Source organism: Pogonomyrmex barbatus, unplaced genomic scaffold (assembly GCF_055798465.1).
Source record: "Pogonomyrmex barbatus isolate J1 unplaced genomic scaffold, ASM5579846v1 scaffold3, whole genome shotgun sequence".
NCBI classification, from domain to species: domain Eukaryota; kingdom Metazoa; phylum Arthropoda; class Insecta; order Hymenoptera; family Formicidae; genus Pogonomyrmex; species Pogonomyrmex barbatus.
In genome coordinates, this window is record NW_028297127.1 from 11,884,388 (window position 1) to 11,906,667 (window position 22,280).

The 22,280-nt window shown below is 33.4% G+C and overlaps 5 protein-coding genes across 13 annotated transcripts in view; 2 read left to right on the plus strand and 3 right to left on the minus strand.

Annotated features, from left to right (window-relative positions):
- Cip4 (formin-binding protein 1-like Cip4) overlaps positions 1–2,185 on the minus strand; it is a 36,675-nt gene extending 34,490 nt beyond the window's left edge. For all 3 annotated transcript variants that reach the window (XM_089080525.1, XM_089080523.1, XM_089080522.1), the window contains exon 1: positions 1,819–2,185. Coding sequence is in view for 2 of the 3 variants with exons in the window: in XM_089080523.1 (XP_088936649.1) it covers positions 1,819–1,842 (24 nt within the window). In the remaining variant the exon portion in view is untranslated. The remainder of the gene's footprint in view (positions 1–1,818) is intronic.
- A 998-nt stretch (positions 2,186–3,183) lies between these two features.
- On the plus strand, positions 3,184–12,486 carry sws (patatin like phospholipase domain containing sws). Of its 3 annotated transcripts, XM_089079214.1 has the most exons (16): positions 3,184–3,399; positions 4,051–4,452; positions 4,553–4,972; positions 5,176–5,504; positions 5,631–5,985; positions 6,088–6,381; positions 6,474–6,853; positions 6,986–7,154; positions 7,368–7,748; positions 7,945–8,220; positions 8,590–8,776; positions 9,885–10,001; positions 10,457–10,573; positions 10,864–11,184; positions 11,370–11,665; positions 11,994–12,486. In XM_089079214.1, exons 1-16 carry the CDS (start codon positions 3,394–3,396, stop codon positions 12,093–12,095), a joined length of 4,152 nt encoding a protein of 1,383 aa, XP_088935340.1. In that variant the 5' UTR covers positions 3,184–3,393; the 3' UTR covers positions 12,096–12,486. The 3 variants fall into 3 exon arrangements, with proteins under 3 accessions (XP_088935340.1, XP_011630258.2, XP_011630259.2); XM_011631956.3 differs by lacking the exon at positions 10,457–10,573; XM_011631957.3 differs by lacking the exon at positions 9,885–10,001.
- Fpgs1 (Folylpolyglutamate synthase 1) lies at positions 11,917–15,886 on the minus strand. Of its 3 annotated transcripts, XM_089079236.1 has the most exons (5): positions 15,742–15,886; positions 15,500–15,658; positions 15,128–15,316; positions 14,388–14,506; positions 11,917–14,285 (listed from the first exon to the last, which is right to left on the minus strand). In XM_089079236.1, exons 2-5 carry the CDS (start codon positions 15,542–15,544, stop codon positions 12,959–12,961), a joined length of 1,680 nt encoding a protein of 559 aa, XP_088935362.1. In that variant the 5' UTR covers positions 15,545–15,658; positions 15,742–15,886; the 3' UTR covers positions 11,917–12,958. The 3 variants fall into 3 exon arrangements, with proteins under 3 accessions (XP_088935362.1, XP_088935361.1, XP_088935363.1); XM_089079235.1 differs by having other exon boundaries at positions 15,500–15,842; XM_089079237.1 differs by having other exon boundaries at positions 15,128–15,842.
- A 176-nt stretch (positions 15,887–16,062) lies between these two features.
- LOC105422540 (E3 ubiquitin-protein ligase RNF14-like) lies at positions 16,063–20,532 on the plus strand. 3 transcript variants are annotated; one of them, XM_089079239.1, is made up of 5 exons: positions 16,064–16,637; positions 17,197–17,434; positions 18,338–19,334; positions 19,474–19,641; positions 19,741–20,532. In XM_089079239.1, exons 3-5 carry the CDS (start codon positions 18,360–18,362, stop codon positions 20,041–20,043), a joined length of 1,446 nt encoding a protein of 481 aa, XP_088935365.1. In that variant the 5' UTR covers positions 16,064–16,637; positions 17,197–17,434; positions 18,338–18,359; the 3' UTR covers positions 20,044–20,532. The 3 variants fall into 3 exon arrangements, with proteins under 3 accessions (XP_025072966.2, XP_088935365.1, XP_088935364.1); XM_089079238.1 differs by having other exon boundaries at positions 16,064–16,276; XM_025217181.2 differs by lacking the exon at positions 17,197–17,434 and having other exon boundaries at positions 16,063–16,276.
- Positions 20,325–22,032, minus strand: LOC105422541 (protein SLC31A2). Its single transcript, XM_011631954.2, has 4 exons — positions 21,891–22,032; positions 21,554–21,813; positions 20,781–21,007; positions 20,325–20,710 (listed from the first exon to the last, which is right to left on the minus strand). Exons 2-4 carry the CDS (start codon positions 21,811–21,813, stop codon positions 20,607–20,609), a joined length of 591 nt encoding a protein of 196 aa, XP_011630256.2. The 5' UTR covers positions 21,891–22,032; the 3' UTR covers positions 20,325–20,606.
- Positions 22,033–22,280: the final 248 nt, after the last annotated feature.

The window sequence follows — 22,280 nt, forward strand, 5'->3', positions numbered from 1 at the left end:
TTTATTTAATAAATGCTGCTAACTTCGTTCATATTTCAATTTCGTTTTTTTTTTAATTTTTAATTATGACTACCTGATAAGACACGACCCTTTTGCATAATTAATATAAGATAAAATTATGGTATTGAATTTATGTACATTCGTCCATTTGTTTGAAATAATTCAAAAGTAAAGAACGGAATATATAAAATTTACAGAAATTATTATTAAATCCCACTCGACAACCAAAATAATGTTGTTTAATAATCATCATTATTGATTAATCAAAGTTTATTTCCATGGAAAACTAGTACTTTATCATACGTGAAGAGAACACATTTGATGGATCATTAATCAAGTGAAAACAAGGTATGTTAAAAATTTTCGTGATTCTAAATTTTTGAGATGACCGTGTAAAACGATCACGTGAATGTGTGCGCGCAGCGAAGATAACGATAAGAAATCGTTTAACAAATACAAATGACGAGACATACCGCCCGCGACATAGACAATCCACGAATTACATCGGAGATTGTCAATGCAATCCTCGATTCGACAGCTAATGACAAGTCAATGAAGTCTCTATTAACGTGACATAAAAGGAAAAATCCAAGCACAGAGAAACCTGGCGGACAGAGAAATACGCGAATACCATTTGAAACTTCAAGGATCAGCTACAGATGAATCACGTTTCACTGCTGACTGTAAGAAAAGAATTGCATTCAGTTTGCGGATGAGATAAGAATGACGCAGTCTCGACAACGAGAGAATATTGGAAGTCTTGAGAATATTGGAATATTTTACCTCGACAGACCTACAGCTTAAAACTGCGATACACGAATTTTTATGATCATAGGACGAACGGGACGGATGGGACGGACGGGACGGACAGGCGATCAAAGGTGGACCGAAATCTAGTTTTATAGCCGAGCGTTTCGAATTGCAAGACGTCGAGAAACGGCATGTAATTTTCCTGAAGGGAAAGAAACTCGGCTATACGAAAGTCGCCGAGGCGCACGTCGCGCCGTCGGAATCTGACGTCGGTGCCGAGAGAATCGACATGGTATATCGCTCGCGAACGTGATTAAAGCGTATACATACGACTGGAAACGGAGGGCGAGAAAAAGGGAAAAGGGAAGAGAGAGAGAGAGAGAGAGAGAGAGAGAGAGAGAAACACGCGCGAACGAACAACGGCGTTGTTTACTCGTGAGGCGGGCCGAGAGCGCAGGGAGGGAATTTTGCGCGAGGATGAATGGGACGGGCGGCCATCGATGATGAGCGGACCTGGCCTTTTGGGTCGGGACGAGAAGTAGGTACGCGGCTATATCGGAGAAACGTCACGCACACGTCGGCGTTCGGCTAACTGAGCGTGTCGGGCCGGGCGAGAGGAGGTCCGCATATGCGGAATACGCGCGACTACCGAGATCGTTGGTCCGAGATCAACCAACTAACTGACCGATCGATCGATCGACCGACCGACCGACCGTTGCTCGCGACGCGATCGCGAAATCTGCGAAATTCCCGTCACAGCGAGGAGGATCTGGAGGACGTGCTCGCCGTAAACAACGAGGAATGGCAGCTGGACGAGATGAGCGCGCGTCGCGATCGTGTGGGCGATCGCGAGATACGAGGGACGACGGGCCCATTTTCGGAACGGCTCCGAGGACTCCTGCAAGGTGGAAGCGGATCGTGACGAGACAGATGAAGCGGTGCGGAAGAGGAGCGACAAGGACGAACGTACGCGGCGGTCGAGATAGCGAGAGAGAGAGAGAGAGAGAATAGACGAGAGAAGAGAGAGAGAGAGAGAGAGAGAGGGTGGGAACGAGGAACGAGACTTACCCATAGCTCCGTGCCCCAGCTCATGTTTGCTGGGCCGGGTAAACCAGCGGGCGCGACGGCGAATAATTATCCTCGCGACACTTCACATGTAGCGGCGACGTGCGTGCTGCGCGCCTCGCTTCTCACTTCGTGCACCTCGCGGCCACGATATCCGTTCGTAACCGCGCGCACCGCGGCAACGGTGGGAGGGGGAACGAAAAAAAAATGTAATCCCCCGAGGAAAAAAAACGCACGAAGATCGCGCGTCAGAGATCACCCGCCACGCGCACGGTCACACGGACGTGTCCAACATGTCGCTGCTATAACCACCGACTGTCCACCCGCCCTGTCTGTCTCCGCCACTACCGCCACCGTCGCCGGGACTGATCGTCACTGAAAACCGCTTGGAATTCCGTCATGGCGCGCTCTACCGGCGACGCGGGGCACCGCTCGGGTGCGCAGGCGCGCACGCGCGCGCAGATTTCGTTGACGCGCGAGATTTAAATCTTGTTCAAATTTTTTCGGCGACGCACCGACGAGATTTAAAAGAGTCGATCCTAAATTAATTTTCGCAATTATTAAATAAGTTCGATAAATCCAAAGATAATTAAAGAACATATTATTAAATGTTGATGCAAATTTCTCAATAATTGACGTAAATATTAACGGAAAACAGCTTATAATGTGATATTAAATATTAATTATTAAATACAGATGTTTCATAATTATATAGTTATAAATAAGTATATATTTATGATTATAAATTGCTATAGAATTACATTTTTTATATTTTATAATATATATATATATAGATAGTCAAACTTAATTGATGAAAATACAGCTTTAAATAAAAATCGAATGTTATCGTATTGTACATATTTAAGAAACATCAAAATAATAAATAAAATAAATATATTACAAACTAATTTAATTAGCTATTATATTATTTTTTAAAACTGGTCTTTAATAGTACTGCATTTTTGAATGATATATTTGAATGTATTTCAATTATTTTAAGAAAGAAAATTGTTAATTGATTATGACGTTTTCAATAGATTATCAATGCGTGATCTGTACTAATGTATTCTTGCAAAAGCTATCAACTCTTTTTATAAAAATTCAAAAGGTCAACTTTATAATAAGATAATGATATATTTCTAATTGGCATAACTGTCGACAGGAAAATCACTCGAGATTGAAATTAGAAGTTCATCGGATGCAGTTTGTATTTAACTTATGGGTTGAGTTCGGGGAGCGCGCTATTAGAACTATCATATCATTTCATCTTTATTGCTCATTATATATAAATTAAAGATAAAATGATGTCCTTTGTTTGTTGTTTGCAATCTACGTTTGTTGCACCTATATAAATTATTTTAAATCATTGATCTCGCGCGACCGCTCGTACAAAATGGCGCTGGATGACTCGAGTGAAGTATCAAAGGTCATTTACTTGTGAGATTGATAATTAATTTTTCATCTCGACGGGCACAATTAGCGGTTATACATTCCATCCACCGAATATATGCAGTTTTGGTCGTGACACGTCCTATCCCCGGACGGATTCTTCGGCGAGGAGGGAGACATGAATACATTATGGAGGTTGTATTTCAGATATTTTCATTGTTCGCTGAATTTTTTTGTTGATCGATATGTTTCTCGAAATGGCATACTGCGTATAATTGTATACATTAATCTCGAAAATTATTGGCAAATATATTGGCAATTGCAACTGAATTTTTACAGTACAAAGACCGGAGATGTAACCTAAAAAGGTGTCAAATGTTATTCGTAATGAGATTTATAATATTTTTTTTTGTGTACATGAGAGAAAAATTAAATCATTACGTAAATTTTAAAACGACGATATGTCGATGATAGTAGATAATAATGTCTTATATTTTACAAATAAACAATATTAATTTAGAAATATCATTATCTTTCAAAATCTGTCTTATATATACAAATATTTCTGATTGTGATAAAATAGATATTTACATTAATCTATTTTGACAATAAAAATTGGAATTCTTCTTTAATAAATCAAAAACCTCACTATCAAAATGGAAAATTGATAATGATTTTAATTAATATTTTTTATTTTACTTGTTCAAAAAATAATTATACATGAAAAAATATGTTTTATATATTTTTTTTGAGAAAAAAATTATAAAATTAAATATATATATATATATATATATATATATGTATATTTATTTGAAATATACTAATGATAAAATATATTAAATACAGGTGTTAGAATTATTTAATAAGTTCAACGAGAATCTGGGATCATATATATTTTCAAGATGGATTGGAAATTTTATAGAGGAATACCAGACATCAAGGACAATCTTTATTATTGCTACGACTTTATTCCTTATTTTCTTAATTGCATCCATTTTTGTGCTACGCAAATGGAAGAACAAAGAATTCTTGCCAGAGGTAAAGGAGTTTGTTGGGGTAGGCACTGGAAAGCCAAGATTCAGAAAGAGAGACAAAGTTCTCTTTTATGGCAGAAAAATGTTGCGCAAAGTGAAATCCATCGGTGGTCAAGTACATGCTACTGGACAAGGGAAGAAGAGAAGAGCAGTTATGAGATTTGCTCGTCGATTGTTGCAACTTAAAAAGGAAACTGCCCCACAACAACTTAAAGTATATTTCATAACAATTAAGCAATAAGTACTGCTTTTATCTGAGATGTCTAACTAAACAAATTATGTTTAATAACAACAATATTATGTTTAATTTTAAGGTATTAGAACCACCGGCTGAATATCTGGAAGAAGATTTGGGGCCTGGTGAGAGAGTACCACCAGATGCTCTATATATGTTGCAAAGTATTAGAGTTTTTGGCCACTTTGAAAAACCTGTGTTCCTAAAATTATGCAAATACACAGAAATTATGAATTTACCTGCTGGCAGTACTTTGTTCAAAATTGGGGACCCCGACGAGAATTTATTTATAGTACAGCAAGGTTTAGTCAATGTATATATTACTGGACCTGATGGTTCTCAAATATCATTGAAAGTGGTCAAAACAGGTGAATCAGTTACCAGTCTTCTTAGTTTTACCGATGTACTTACTGGGCATACAAGTACATACAAAACTGTATCAGCAAGAGCTGTAGAAGATTCTGTTGTAGTGAAGTTACCAATGAGCGCATTTCAAGAAGTGAGTTACATATTTATAAATTGTCTTACAAGATAGAAAAATATGTAAAAAAAGATTAAAGACAGTTCTACTTTTTAATTATATTATTTTTCTTTTTATATATTATATCTTTCATATATTATCTTTCAACATTCTACGATATTATATAAACTAAAATTAATATCTTATATATTATGTAAATCAATATTGATATTTTATTTCAGGTATTTCAAGATTATCCTGATGCCTTTGTTCGAGTTATCCAGGTCATTATGGTACGTCTGCAGAGAGTTACCTTTACTGCTTTGCATCAGTATCTTGGTCTTTCCGCGGAATTAGTTAATCAAGGATCACATAAGAAGAAGCAGAGTCCCTTTTCTGGTTCACCAGTGCGGTCAAGAACTAGAGAGAATTTTGCTTCACAGAATACTGAGATTATATCTAGTGTATTACCGATTGGTGTATCGGAAATACATGATACTAGTGAGATTTCTAATCGCGACGCATCTAATACAAGTAGTTCTCAACCTGTGCCTATAGTCATGAATCGACGGTAAGAAATTTTTGAGATTAAATATTGACTAATAATATCTCTTTTAATCAATATATTAAGTAGATTATAAGTGAATTTTGTTAAAGTAATTAATCAGATCAAGTATTTGAAATGATTTCATGGCAGGGCGAGAAATAGTATTGATTGGAAGAATCAGGGTCCCAATTTGCCAGGCCCGAATTCGCCAGATATGGTACCGGAATGTGATTCTCATTGGCCAACTCCACCTATGGCTCAGTCCACACATGGCTCACATCCGGAAGTCTCTCATTCGGGAAGTACTTATTCTAGTAAAAAGCGTCAGGTCAACGAAGCAGTGCAACAACAGCAACAACAGCTGGATGAAACACAGCTTGTGCAAATAGCTACTGACGCTTTCGTTCGTGAACTCGGTATAGAGGATGAAACAGTGCTTAAAGACAAGGTGCAGATCAGGGAAGTGCCGGCTGGTACTTACTTGATGAAAGAAGAGTCTCATAAAGTATGCCGTTTTTCATTTGCCAAGTACCAATAATTATATATGAAGAAAAAATATTTTTTTATAAATATATAAAAGTATTATTCAAACTGAATTGCATTACAGGATGTCGCGCTTGTGTATGTGCTTTCGGGTTCACTGATAGTAAGTCAGCGCGTATCGGAGGGTCGAGATGCTGGTCAAGAAGTACATATGTTTAGCGCTCATCAAGGTGAAATTGTTGGTGGTTTAGCGGTATTAACCGGTGAACCATCCTTTTATACAATAAGAGCAAAGCATGCCAGTCGTATTGGATTACTTAGTAAATTGACATTCTTCGCCATTATGCGTGATCAACCTACGGTTGTATTGCACGTGGCACATACTGTTGTTCGTAGATTAAGCCCTTTCGTAAGACAGGTAAGAATCTGTAAAACAAGAAACTTTTATTATTATCTATATTAAAAACTTAATATTTGACAAATATATTGCTATTTCTCTTTCTTAAATAGGTGGATTTTGCTCTCGACTGGTTGTTTCTTGAAAGCGGACGAGCCGTTTATAGACAAGGGGATGAATCAGATTCGACATTTATTGTATTGAGCGGACGTTTACGATCGGTAATCACTTATAAAAACGGCAAGAAAGAACCAGTAGCAGAATATGGAAAGGGTGATTTAGTAGGAATCGTAGAAATGGTTACGCAGACTCCAAGATCGACAACGGTTATGGCGGTTCGAGATTCCGAACTAGCAAAACTGCCGGAAGGTTTATTTAATGTGATTAAACTCAGATATCCCATTGTTGTCACAAGATTGATAAATCTTCTTGGCCATCGCATACTCGGTACCTGGCAACAAGCACACACGAAAAATGGAAACAATGATACTCAGTAAGTATCATATATCAAAAGTAGTAAATAATTGACTAAATTGTTACTTTTTACATAAATCGAGATTTTATAGATATGATATTATTAACATGAATTGATTTTTTTTAATTAAAAATCGCCTTTATTTTATAGACGAGCGGCTGCAACTGTTGATGCTAGACCTGCGCAAGTAAATTTCTCAACTGTTGCTATAGTACCCGTATCGGATGATGTACCACTGACTGCGTTCACTTACGAATTATATCATTCTTTATGTGCCATTGGACCTTGCCTCCGTGTAACGTCAGATGTTGTAAGAAAGGTATTATATTTGCTTATCTTGATCATTATTTATCTTAATATAGTTTAATTATGAATATAAACAACTTAAACATATATTCTTAATTTATTAATTTGGTTATTTTTTTATTTTTTAATAAAAAGGCATTATTGGATATTAATTTAATCGATTTCTCGAAAAAATTAATATTTCAATGACATATGTTATTATAATCTTGTTTCTTTTTCTTTGTAGACTTTAGGAACAACTATTATGGAGCCTGCGAACGAATATCGGTTAACTTCTTGGCTCGCGCAGCAAGAGGATCAACACAGAATTTCTCTGTACCAATGTGATTCAAGTTATACACTATGGACTCAACGGTGCGTGAGACAGGCTGATTGCATTCTTATAGTGGGTTTGGGCGATCGACCGCCATCGATTGGTCGAACGGAACGCGAGATAGAACGACTGGTAATGCGAACGCAGAAAGAACTTGTGCTATTACACAAGGAACAGAATGGTCAAGGACCCACAAACACCGTTCAGTGGTTGAACATGAGATCATGGGTATCCAGTCATCATCATATCCAGTGTCCAAAACGGATGTTCACTAGAAGATCGCAATATAGAATTGTGAGCGATAGTCGATTAAGAGATTCATTCTAAATACAATCTCTTTTATTTTATGTTTTATTTTATGTTAGTAAAATAAAAAATATTTAGTACTAATACTAATCTAGTACTAATTTTTAAAAAATGTTTATTTATGAATATTAATAAAATAAAAATATAATGATTACTTTAAAATTTAATCTGGAGTACGTTTCAGAATGAATTGTATTCCAAAGTGCTCATGTCTGAGCCAAACGTGCACAGCGACTTCAGTAGACTGGCACGATGGCTGACCGGCACTTCGGTCGGTCTCGTCCTAGGCGGAGGTGGTGCAAGAGGTGCTGCTCATATAGGCATGCTCAAAGCTATCATCGAAGCAGGTATACCCATAGATATGGTCGGTGGTGTCAGCATTGGTGCCTTTATGGGTGCATTATGGTGTATGGAGAAGAACATCACTACTACCACGCAAAAAGCTAGAGAATGGTCTAAGGTGAGACAAAACGAACTCCATGATTCGTATTGTGTATATTCTTATGTGTACATTCTTATCTATATTCATATAATAATATGTGTATACATATAATAATGTGTATATTCTTATCTATATTCATATAATCTATATTCATATTTGTGTATATTCTTATCTATATTCATATAACTTTTAACACCTTAAATTTTCAAGTATAATAAGTGCAAATTTACAGTGCAGAATTATAACTCTTCTTTTCAACATCGCAAAATCTATAGATCTATTTTATTTAAATTTATTTTTTTCTCGTAATGATTTGAAATTATTTTGTTTTTGTCGTTAATTTAAGAAAGGATTGTATATAAAAGTACCATATTTATTTGCTAATAGAAAATGACGCAATGGTGGCGTCAAATTATGGACTTGACTTATCCAATGACTTCAATGTTCTCCGGTAAAGATTTCAATAAAACGATACAACAGACTTTCGGCGACACGTATATAGAGGATTTGTGGCTCCCATATTTCACTATAACCACAGACATCACGGACTCTTGTATGCGCACGCATAGACACGGTCTGTATAAATATAATGCCTTGCATTTTTTATTCTAAACATTGAATTGAACAAAGCTTCTTGTTTTGTTTAACTTTTGTTTAATTTTCGTACATTCGTTCACTAATTTTACCTATTTATTTTAATTTTTTAATTTAAAATAAATACTATTTATAATAAATTTTTTTATGATTTTAAGGATTTATATACGCGTGCGCGAATTTTGATATATGATATAATAAATTTTTTAGAAATATAATTGGAAGCTTTGATAACATTAAAAACACTTGCAGACTCAGAGTGAATCAAAAAGTAAATACGTGAAAGATGTTTCATTTTATAAATAGTATCTAAAACTATTTGTCTTGGCAATCGATTTTGGATGCCTATATTAAAAAAAGAAACATGAGAGAGCGTTTTTTTCTTGATTCACACTATAGCTTTGTCGTGGCATGTAGATTTTTGTTTTAGATGCACATTATAGTATAAATTATAGTAGTAAAAACTTTTAACGGGAGCGAGCTTTCCGGATAACCATTGTTGACGTACTCTCCGTTTAATGTCGCTTTTAAAGAGAAAACCGAACGAGATAATTTATTTATTTTTATGTATAAAACAGATGTAAAAAAAATTGTTAATTGATGTGCATATACTTCCTGTATGCTTATTATTGAATTGCAATATCAAAGAAATACGATATTAATTAATTATAAAACATAAATATTATTTCGAAATTAGGATATAAAGTACAATATACTATTAATTTTTTTAGCTATGAAAAAAAATGAAAGAAGAGAAAAAAGCGTTCAATATGAACAAAACATTTATATAGAGGTTTGATTTCCGGATATCGAAGATTTACATAATGATTGATTATATTATTAAAATTTTTCTTGTAATTGACTCGTGTAAATGTTGGTGATAATCTCAGACAATTAATTTCGATTATCTTTTCTCGTTATATACACACATACATATATACACATTGTACGTATACATACGAGAAAGTTTATTTAATTACGTTGTTGTTCATTTACTGTGTTATTACACTTAATATAATTTAAGAATACAGGAAGTACTTCGAATGTATACGGGCAGAATATTAAAGAAAATGATTCGTCGTCTTTAGGATCGCTGTGGCGGTACATTCGGGCCTCGATGTCATTGTCTGGTTATATGCCACCCATGTGTGACCCTGTCGATGGCCATCTCCTGCTCGACGGCGGGTACGTCAATAACCTTCCAGGTAATCCAGATCGCACTGATAGTCAACTGCAATTTTCGCACAAATGGAGAACCTAAATAAAAAACATTAAAACGTTAACAATGGTGTCAAGATAATATGAAATTTAAAGCACTATCGGAAATTATGCACTTTTTTATATTATATTGATTATATCAAATTTATATATAAATTCATATCAATATAATTTTACAAATTCACAAAAATAATTTAAAAATTTGATGAAAATTACATTGATCGTATTTGTTTTCCAACGAACATTAACTCTTTTTCAAAATTTAATCACATTGATCATCTAATTTTAGTTTGATTCTATATCATTTCATATTTACCTTGGCACGATATTGAAGATTTGTTTACGACTGTTATTGAAATATGAATTCATGAGAAACATCAAGCTCACTCCCGTTGATAAAAAAGATGCAATTATCGAATTCTGAATAGTTAAGTCCGCTTAGGTTTACTATGGAGATATATTCGCGGCAGCATGAGTATCGCGGGGGTCTTTCCTCCGATTTGCGATCCCCTTGACGGGCATCTTTTGGTCGACGGGTGTTATGTTAATAACGTGCCAGGTATTCGCCTTTATGTTTAATCGTGATTGTAATCTCTCAATATAACTCTTGATAATCTTAGTCATGCAATTCGCATCATTTATTCGATTAAAAAAATAGAGCATGATATAAGACATAGCAATAGAAAAATAGAAATAATGTATCTAAAAAAGGAGTAATATAATTCCGTAAACAAAATATATAATAGACATAAATTTTATAATTTTTTTCATAAATTAAATCTTTTACGATGTTGAGACTGCAGCGAGGTAACGTTCTTGATTCGTGCATTTCCCTTGTTTTCGTTTAAGCTGACGAAATGCTGCGGCAAGGAGCACATCACATTCTGGCCATCGATGTCGGTTCGCAGGATGACACAGACTTAACTAATTACGGGGACTCGTTGTCTGGTTGGTGGTTATTGTGGAAACGATGGAATCCATTTGCCACACCCGTAAAGGTGCCAAACTTACCAGATATCCAGTCCAGACTAGCGTACGTGAGCTGCGTACGCCAGCTGGAGGAAGTGAAAAGCTCGGATTACTGCGAGTACATTAGGCCGCCAATTGACAAATACAAGACTCTTCAATTTGCCAATTTTGATGAGATTAAAGATGTAGGCTATCAACACGGTGAGAAATTTATGTCAAATTCAAATCCATTGTATAGACTATCCATTATAAATCACTGCTAATAGAAAGCATAAAGTATATAATATAAAAATATTAATAAAATTTAATAAATTAACAATTATAAATATAATGAATAAAAATTTATATACTTAAGTATATCTGGTAAAACAAATCGTGTTTCTCAGGAAAAACGTATTTCGAGGGTCAATCGAAAGCCGGAGTTCTGCCTCGATTCAATGCGGATCGAGAAAATGCGAGAGCTATGCGAGCGAAGCATCAAGCGGCTAATCAACAATCACCCTCTTCATACACTTTCACCGATCTTGCGCAGATGGTGTGTAAAGTTTCGCGTGGTAATCGATATGTCGATCTCGACATAGATTCAGATTCGGACGAACTCGAGGAATACGAAGCGGATCTAGAAGAAGATGCACAAGAAGTAGGATACGCATCTGAACCCACTGCCGGTATTTTAGATCAGGTGATATATTTTCTATTATTTATTTTGATCTAAGAATATATATATATATAGAGAATAGAGAGTAGAGAATAGAGAGAGAATAGAAAGAATATATCTTTCTTATTCTTTCTTCATTTAAAATAGATTGTTTCACTTTTTAAGTCATTTTGTATATTAATTGTATATTAATAATTTGAATTGAGAAATAAAAAAAGTCTCTGAAATTGTGATTAAGCATATATACTGTAAATATAATATAAAACTCAAAATAATTACTTTTCATATATTATAAAATAGTAAAGTTTTATTAAATTTTTTTGTAATGATTTACAATTATATTCTGTTTTAGAGCCCCGAGGATAATCGCCTGAGGCGGAGAACTGGCGTTTCACTTAGTCTATCTGACACCGAGGCAGAGTCAGAACTAGAATACCATCCAAAGATCTTTTGAAGACTTATTTACAATTATTCATAATATCGTATTTTACTGCGTTCAACAAAATAAATTCAGCACAATTTTTTCGCAGATATACAACTTCACAATTCGTATACATTGACATTACGCGTGATTTATATACTTCAAAGTACAAAAGCAATTCTTGCGAAAAATATGATCATGAAAATGTCGCTCTGAAATTACATCACAATGTATATCACTTATAAATAATTGTTATTATTAAATATATGTTAAATATATAATTCTATTTCTAAAAAAAAATTTTTTTTAGCATTATAATCTATTATAATCTTGCACATGTCTTATCAGGTCTCATATATCTTAGAATTATTTTGTCATGGTTATTTGGAACGTAATTCAGTATATAATTTTGGGCTTAAAATCGATACATATCAGTCTATTTACGTGTATTATCTTTCCTACTTTTCCTTGTAGCTATCTTTTCACAGCTTGCAACAATCAATTTCAGAGACAAGACTAGTCTGAAATTGTTAGAAGTTTTTGATGTCAATATTGTTTACAAATATATTATTACTATTATATTTAAAAATACAGTATTATTCTTATTAAAAATACACGAATGTATATAATAAAAATCCAATTTATATATATATATATATATATATATATATATATATATAAATTATATACACATACATACGTTATACATACATACACATCAAAAACTTTTAACAATCTCATTACAGAAAGAGCTACAAAGTGAGAAGTAGACAATCGATAGACATAAGCACGAATCGATATCAATTCTAACTCCAAAATTACAAATTTTAGTACCAGTACCGACTTACGTGTGCTTGTGCTAAGCATTATAACAAATCGAATTTTAATATTTTATGTTAAAAATCACTGGTCATTGTTAAAGTGGGATCAAGAATGGTTAATAATGCGCCAATTAAATGTAAGGATCCTGTTACAAGTACCTCTACTTTATCCTGATTGATCATTTGCGATGGTATATGCCTCTTAATATCATGAAGCACTTCGGCGATGCTATTCTTCATCACTGAATTCTTGCCCCATAACTCGCAGTGTTTCTTACACTGTTTTCTTTGCTTTTCGATCGATGCGTAATCCGATAAATCCTCCACACTAGTCACTCCGGCGTAATTTGGAGCAAAGTAAACTTTATCAAAGTTCAAAGATTTCAGCAACTTTAAAAATTCTAAAGAATTCCGGTCGCCACTTATATTAAATATTAAGAATTTGCTAGAGGTTCCCCGGCTGACTCTCTTGAACCACGATATACAGTTAACAATACTTTCGATCGTGTGAGCGCCGTCCAGAAAGAAATCTACTGTGTTAGTTCTTAGAATCTGTGTGCGTCCTGGCCACTTGCAATTCGCCAATGCTGTTGCAATCTTGTTTAGAGAAATAATTTGGGATAAATCATTCTTGTCGTTTATGAAATTATTATGAAAATCTTTGACATATTTATTATCCAGAACTGACTGATTGTTATGTGACTTCATCCATTCAAATGCCAAATTAATCGATAGCAGAACATTCTGTTGTTGTACGCCATTAACATCGATGCCTGCTAACGAAAAAACATCAATCCACTCTTTATCTTGAAGATTAGAAACCACTCGTAAATCACATTGTCTCTCTATAGCTCGATTTTGTAGAACGCGCATTGCCGATTCTGGTTGTGATACCGTAAAAGCTGCTGCATATGGCTTAAAGATTCCCGATTTCTGGTAAGCGATTTCTTCCAGCGTGTTACCTAGCAGCGAGGTATGTTCCAAACCTAAGCTCGTCACACCCACACAAACCGGATTTCGCAAGACATTGGTGCTATCCAGTTCACCACCAATTCCAACTTCAATAATCGCTACATCGACATTCGCTTCTAGGAAAACATGGAACATAAGAATTGTTAAGAATTTAAAATAGGTCGGCATATCGGATTCATATTCTCGTTCTTGTTGCAGGCGTCGATAAACATTCCAAAAAGAATGGGCGAAGTGTGACTGATTGATAGGCTCGCCATTTAGGCGGATTCGTTCCCGTACAGAGACCAGATGTGGCGAGCTGAAGAAACCTGTGCTGAAGCCATGCTGTCGAAGGATTGCCTCTGTAAATGCACATGTCGTACCTTTACCCTTGGTGCCAGTTACATGGATGACGGAAAGACTATCTAATTGTTCAAAAGTAATACCAGACCTATAACAATAAATTTAGAATTAGTGAATTAGTAAATAAACTACTTTTCTATTCAGATGTTAATTCTAATTATTAAAATTAAAATAGTGATAATTTTATTACCGAAGTAAATATTTTTCTGTTTCCTTGAATTTTGCAAGATCATTTGTGACACGCTTTGTCATAGACTGCAAATAAGCAGCATTGCTTTGAAGAGTGAGGCTTAATGCTTTTATAGCATCCTGCAAAAGTAATATATCTTATCTATATAATGTAGACTTGTCATTTATATTTATATAAATCAATTGTAACTTTTTCTAAATTAACAAAAATTAAAAACAATTAGAATTTATATTGAGTTAAGTATATTCTACACATTGAATATAACATATGATATATATGTAGGATATTTTTTAAACAAAATTTCCAGTTCTAATAATATATATAGATTTTAAGAATGTTGGAAAATATCACACACAAAAGTATATTCTCTTTATAATCAAGATATAGACTATGTTGTACAAAAAAAATATACTATATATATATAATTTTTTCTTTATAGATGATAAAAATCTTGATTCATATATTTCAGATCATATATTTTCAGAAAAGTTTTTTATGTATAACATATATTTGAAATATGTAACAAATATGTATAGAATTTACTTTCATGATATTTTTAACATTTTCAGAATCTATAAGTGCTGTTAAGGATATTTTATGATGCATAGTTACCTCCAAAATAAATTATAAATTTTCTTTTATAATAACAAAAATTTCCACTTTTTTCAATGTACACAGTAAGAAAAGAAAATATAGAATATTCTGAGACAATAAAGAATACAATTGCCAAACATATTTACCTCGTAGGACCTATTAATATGGATGGTGTGGTCCAGAAATCCAGTGTGTGTCATTCTCCTCAACAGAGTAAACATCGAGATTGTTATTATGCAATCGTGTAAGAAACGATAAGTGATAAGCTTTTTTTTTATCGTTCCGCGTATCAAAGTTCGAGTCACACAATCGCGAGGAATGAACACGCACTGGAACTGTAAAGAAAGGTTGTCAATACTATTATCAATAATAGACTTGTCAATATCTCTGTTTGAATTGTTTGAATAGCATTCCAACGTGCTTTGCGACAAGAATGCGGCATTGACTACAACGATCAAATTTATTATCCGAATTCAGTGAAAGGATTCTTTAAGTGATTCTGCAAGTGAATCTCTCACGAAAATTCGATGTGAGGCTTCCGATCCCATTATCGTTATAAACATGTAGATATAACCTTGCCCACTCTTGCTTCGAGTTCACCTATTTACGTTTCTCCGATCCTCAATCATCGTGAAATTTGAGTCAACGCAGGATTCAGGATTATAGTAAAGTGAGTGCTGAAAAAAACATATCGAAAGAGGCGAATTAAACGCTGTTTGCTTTTTTGTTTTTTTTTTTTTAAATAGATTATCAATTCAACCGTCAACATGAGTGCGAGACGCGAGATTTCCCGCCACAAACATAACACGTGTTCACGCGCAGTTTCTCGCGTGGTTCTCAGTCTCGCAACTTAACCTAATGAAACAAGGCAATGGCACACGATGCAATTAATTCAATTAAGTCCATGGCACATAGAAAAACTTAAAGCCTTGTGTCCATGATACTAAAAATCGGTCCGAGATCTTGGATGGAAAGAGAATTGATCAATCGCATTGGTTAATTGACTAAATTATTCGAATGCGATTGGCCAATTCTCTTTCCATCCGAGATCTCGGACTGATTTCTAGCATCGTGGATACAAGGCTTTAAGCAGTAAGGCATAAGCAATAAAAATATTGACCGGTCATGTTCGATTTTTTAAGTCTTGTGTCTACGATGCTAGAAATTCCGAGATCTCGCTAATATTTATTTACATATTTATAAATAGTGTTTATACGGGCAGTATTGTCAACAATCAATTTTGTTATGTTTCGCTTCGTCGCTCTTAACCTAATCTTTGCGTAATATCACACTGGGTAATACTAAATAATAATTAATTAAAGTTAATCAGAGTCATCAGGAACTCAACTCTAATTAATATGATCTGCCGATTAACTTTTTTATCACCAAAATTGCCAACAGCGAGACATCAAAATCTTTTAATTCCTAATCTATTCATGGTAAAAGGAAAGTAAATATGGATAATAATAACAAATTATATTTTGAAACATAAATACAGTTACAGTTACAGTTACAGTTACAGTTTCTAGTAGTTTTACAAATATATATTTTAATTAATATATATTTTAAATTAGATTAGAGATGATAAGTTTTGACAACTCTTAAATTTAATCGGCCGATTAAAAGTTAATCAGCTTGGTGAGATCGACTGTAGAGGTGATTTTCGACTGTGAGAATCGTTTCGAGAGCGATTAATGACGTCATAGTGCATCTAAAGTGAGAATGTAGGATACAAACGTTGAAAAAAAGAAAGAACGAGAAACGCGAATGCAGGAATTGCACTATGATATCGTTAATCATTTTTGGAACAATCAAAACCCATTACAAAAATATTAAATTATAATTAATTTAAATTGATAGAGATAAACATAAATTCATATTCGATTCTTATTTTAAGACCGTCTTAAAATGCTAATATGGCTCTGTAATTGGTTGATAATCTCTTAAGACAATACTTAAGAGTCTTAAATATAAGAATACTATTTGAATATGAATACTAGATCGCATGCAAATGCTAATATTAAAAATTCGTCATTCAGGTATAGTCAGTTCTTAAGAGCATCAGATTTAAGATCTCTTAAGATTTCAGAACGTTACTTTTTCAACAAATCAGTAAAAATTCTCTTATACGCGTTTTTAATTTACTTGATTTTAATTTCCATTTACAACCAAAAACATAGTACAGCCTATATTCTAAAGTCTCTTCTATCGATAGAAATGTCTCGAAAAGTGATTATAAGCTTTCTTCTGATTGGCTGTGAGTCACTCTTCTATCAACAAAAGAAGATTCAAAATATGGACTTATGAATACAGTACGCACAGGCTCGAGAGTGGGAGAAACAAACAGATTTTAGAAAAGTTTCGACGGAAAGTTCTAATTATTCTATATCGTCTACTGCGTTCAACCATACGTAGCTGCTTTTCTTCTGTTTTCTATTAAAATTTAAAATAAAGTAAGTAGAAATTTATAGCGTTATATTATGTTTGTGCGATCATGACCCACACGTCAAGAAAAAAAGAAAAGCGGGAACTCGGAGAAGTGAAGAACATTTTATCAATAATAATTCAGTTATAATATTTCAGTTTAATAGGATTTAATTTGTAAGATAAAAAGTCACGATAAAAAATGATATTCTAAAGCTATATAGTGGCACTGTAGTCTTATCTCAAACACGTGGTTTTCTTAGCAACTTCTAATAATTAAAGATAAGTTCATTGATCGAACTCCATGTAATTTAATTCGAAATTAATTCAACGAACAGAATTTAATTCTCCTTAATGCAAAATTGCATGCATTATATATAGAGAATTCGCTGTTCCCAACTTAATTTTTCCTTTCTAAATGTAAAATTATCTAAAATAAAATAAATCATTTAATACTCAAAACTTGATGATTAAATTATAACAATTTTAATTACAGTTTTTATTATAATAATAATGCAAAAAAATTTGAAATGCACACACGCGTATGGCCGCAAAAAATACGCACATGCACGATACGCATCACGCATATCGTACACTAATGAAGTTTTTAAATTTGAAATTTCTTCAGTTTTTCAATTTGAAATTTCTTCTCATTAATTATCTGAAATATTCTATATATTTATATATCTTTCTATATTTATTTTTAAATATTTATATTATATAAAAAATTTTATATTTTTGACAGATGTTCTTAGAGCACATTCCCTCGAATACATTCCTTTTTTTATGAAAATGAAATTAATGAAAATTTGATGGAAGAATATACAATTCTAATAAATATCTTTAATAAGTTTATTATTTTCTCTATATTTTCTTTATACACGAATTTAAGCTAAAAGTCAGTTAAACTAATATTATTATTTGGATTTTAGAATAACTTAGTGGGCATTCAGGATGATTTGTGAAACCGCCAGCAATCTTGAACGACAGAAGGATGAAATAACAGCTCTTTCCAACATTTATAACAAAACAGAATTTTCCTATATGAAGGGCGAGTGTATAATGTGCTCCTTCAATATATCTTCAAAATTGCCTAAAAAATTAAAAATACAATTCACTAATTTTTGTCCTTCCAATGCTTCTAACGATATTTTTGTTGAACACTTGCCGCCAAGCAGATTGTACACTTACCTTCCGGACACATATCCATCTAAAAAACCGCCAAGTTTTTATCTCTCCATTATGTGGTTGACCCCTTGGGAGACAGCTTTTGTTTGTCAGGAATTGGACGAAATATGGGAAAAGAATCAAGGCAACGAGATAATTTTCTTATGGCTATATTTTCTACAAAACGATATTTTTAATTTCCTAAATATACAAGATACTTTAAATGTCTCCTTTGCATATTTAAATAACGCATCGCAGGACGATGTCATATTCGACTATCAAGTTCAAATAACCGATTCCCGCGTTTTAAGTGGTGCAATGTCGTTAGACATTAAAAAATTGTTAGTGTGTTACGACATGGGGCAACATAAAGAGCAATTTCGCAAGAATTTGTATACATGCTACATATGCTTCGAGGAATACAAGGGAGTGGACTGTATAGAATTGGAAAACTGTCGGCATGTCTATTGTAGAGACTGTATGGAGAAGCACATACGAATCAAGATTGACGAACGTACTAATCTAATATTGTGTCCGACGTTAGACTGCAGATACAAAATAAGTGACAACGACATTCGGACTCTTTGTCCAAGTTTGTTCTCGAAGTACGAAGAAATCATGTTGCGAATAACATTAGATACTATGGATGATATGATATACTGTCCTCGAATTTCTTGTCAATACCCAGTTATCAAGGAACCTAACGATACCGCACCAATCTGTCCTAATTGCAACTACTGTTTTTGTCTGTTTTGTCGTAAGGTAAGTCATAATTCTGTTTTTTTAAGCTGAACTTGTTGCATAGTTCATCTTTCTTTTTTTCTTCAACATGAAAAGAAAAAAAGGAAAGATGAACGATACGAAAAGTTGTGTTAAAAAAAAATAAGTTTAATTATTATAGTTATATCATGGACATGCATCATGCGAGATGACATCAGATGAAATTATAAAGCTTGTAAACGAATACAAAAACAGCAATGACAAGGAGAAGAAGAACAACTTGGAGAAAAAGTACGGTAGACGGCAAATGCAACTAATCGAGAAATGTCTCACGGATGAATATCTCCAAGTAAGTATGACAAAGTATATTCGATCATATGGAGATTATTAAGATAAAGTAATAAGATTACAAAAGAATATTGTTTTTAATGATTACATGGAATTTTAGGATAATGCCAAGAGTTGTCCGAAATGTCGCTCTTTCATTAGTAAAACTGAAGGTTGCAATAAAATGATGTGTACATATTGTCAATGTTATTTCTGCTGGTTGTGCAACAAGCAGATATATGGATATGAGCACTTCAATACTACTGATAGTCAATGTTATGGACTTTTATTTGATGGGATAGGCAACGATGAACAGAATTATAATGAGCATGATTACAATGAATATGATTTTGATGAATATGATTTCGATGAATATGATTATAATGAATACGATGATGATGATGAGATTGATGAATTTGACTAGTATTGGTATTAGAATATGTCAAATTTGAGAATTTATATAATCTGTTTTAACATTTCTGTTCATATATTTAAATATGTACATTTTGTAAAAATTTTTCGATCTTTAACGTAATTATAATTTAGATCCAAATTGTGACTGATCTTTGTTTATATCTTGTGATATGAGAAAAAGTATTATATTATCAATTATTGATTATGAAATTTTGAATGAATGTAATTTACTACTTCTTATACATCTTATATTAATATTAGTTCAATATTTTCTTAAAAAAATATTAACTATTATTAAAATCAATAATAGATATATTATATATTTGTACATTTGTAACAATATTGTAACAGAATATATTTTTGTATCTAATATATAGAAATCTAATCTCATTTGCATAAAAAGATATGAATAGATACGTTTTTTTAAATTTGTTTATATCACATATTTGTTTACTTTGTAATGTTTAATAAAACTATATAAAACATGTAAACATATAAATGTGTAATATGCAATGTGATAACAATTATTATCCTAGATAATATCAGACTTTCCATTGCTATATTCGTCAGAATTCACGTATCTCTCGATACGTGAACTTCGATATTTGCCTCGGTGACTAATTGTTCTGCAACGATAGAGACGGCAGATTCGCGTCTTTGTTGATTCGAGACAATATCTAAGAGCGATCACAAAAATAAGGTCAAAATCACTTTTCTGCAACCTTGATTAACATAATGTTGCGTTACCTTCGCAATTCTTATCACATTCTGCTATTGCTTGCTTGCGATGAAAGCGTTGCATGTTTAATTGTATGAGCCTAGGGCCGAATATCCAGTATCCCAAACACGCTCCGATTGCAAGAGCGATGGTGATATATGCATTATACGTCATAACTGCCATCATTAAGATATAACCAAGCGTAGTGTGAAGAGACCAGTGCAATGTTTGTAGACTCCATTTCATGCAGCGTCCACTAAAAAAATATATGAAATATTAACTTAAAGCAAATACTCTTAGTTACTACAGGAAACAAATATATTACTTAAAAGCATTAAGTTGCGAGTTTACAATATTACTGTAATAATTAAACAATGAATAACTTTGCAACTATTTAAAAAATTACTATTAAGCTACTATTGTTATACAAGAATGTTGCAGTTTGTTTATATAAAACTAAATATTCTAAATTCTAAAGCTTGTTTTTTGTTAGAGATAACTGCTGGCTATTTCTAACGTTAACTTAATCAATTCAATTTAATTCAATTTAACAACAGAACTATTTAAAATAAAATTTCTAATCATCAGAGTTTGTTGTTCCTTCAATCTTTCTTATATGCTAAGAGATTGATTTTATCTATTGTTTGTACTATATCTAAATAAAAAACAGATAAGACTCAAGATAAGACTCATAAGATGAATAAGATAAGACTCATAAGATGAATAAAATTTTGATTAAAAGTCAAAGTGCTTGTGTCGGATTGTCTTATCACTTCAGAGAGATAAGAAAAGAACAATGTACCATCTTGTATAAGTTTTAAAATTCTTTAGTGTCACTTTGGATAGAAGGGACGAGCTTTCCGAGGAAGCAGAAGTCGTTCTAGGTACAGATCTGATCACAGTTTGTTGTAAATGGATTTGAAAGACTTTCATAGCCTCAAAGAGCACTGCAAGTGCCGCCAAGCCCAAGCATGTCGCTACCAGGCCCCACACCGTACTAATATTGTATCCTGGGAACAGAAAGTTGTCCAGGTCCACGCCAAACCAGTACCACATGTGCATCTACAACAATAAATAACGACCTGTCCAATCAGATCCAAATCCTAAAGAAAGGTGTCAAGAATTAGAATTACACCGACCTTGATTATCTCAATTCTCTTCCATGTGTCTTTGACTCGCGAAAGATATTCATGACTGATAAGTCACGCGTATACAAACGCCTACGCATTCTATCAGCTACCTAGCCTTACCAACAATGCCTCTACCAACGGAGATCCTCAGCTCAAATTACAAATCATATTATGCCTATGTGTAATGTCTCAGGCATGTAACACGTATGTAAATCTGTGAGTCTTGTCTTGATTCAATATCAAATTTCAATTCAATTATTCGAGAGCGTTCTTTCCAGCTCCTTCCGAGAATTCGATCTCGCACTTGCCGAGATATTCCCTCGCGATTTGCACCAGGAGACGCGATATCAAAAACAATATGCAACCAGATCTGATTGGCGCGCGCTCGCAAGTTCGACG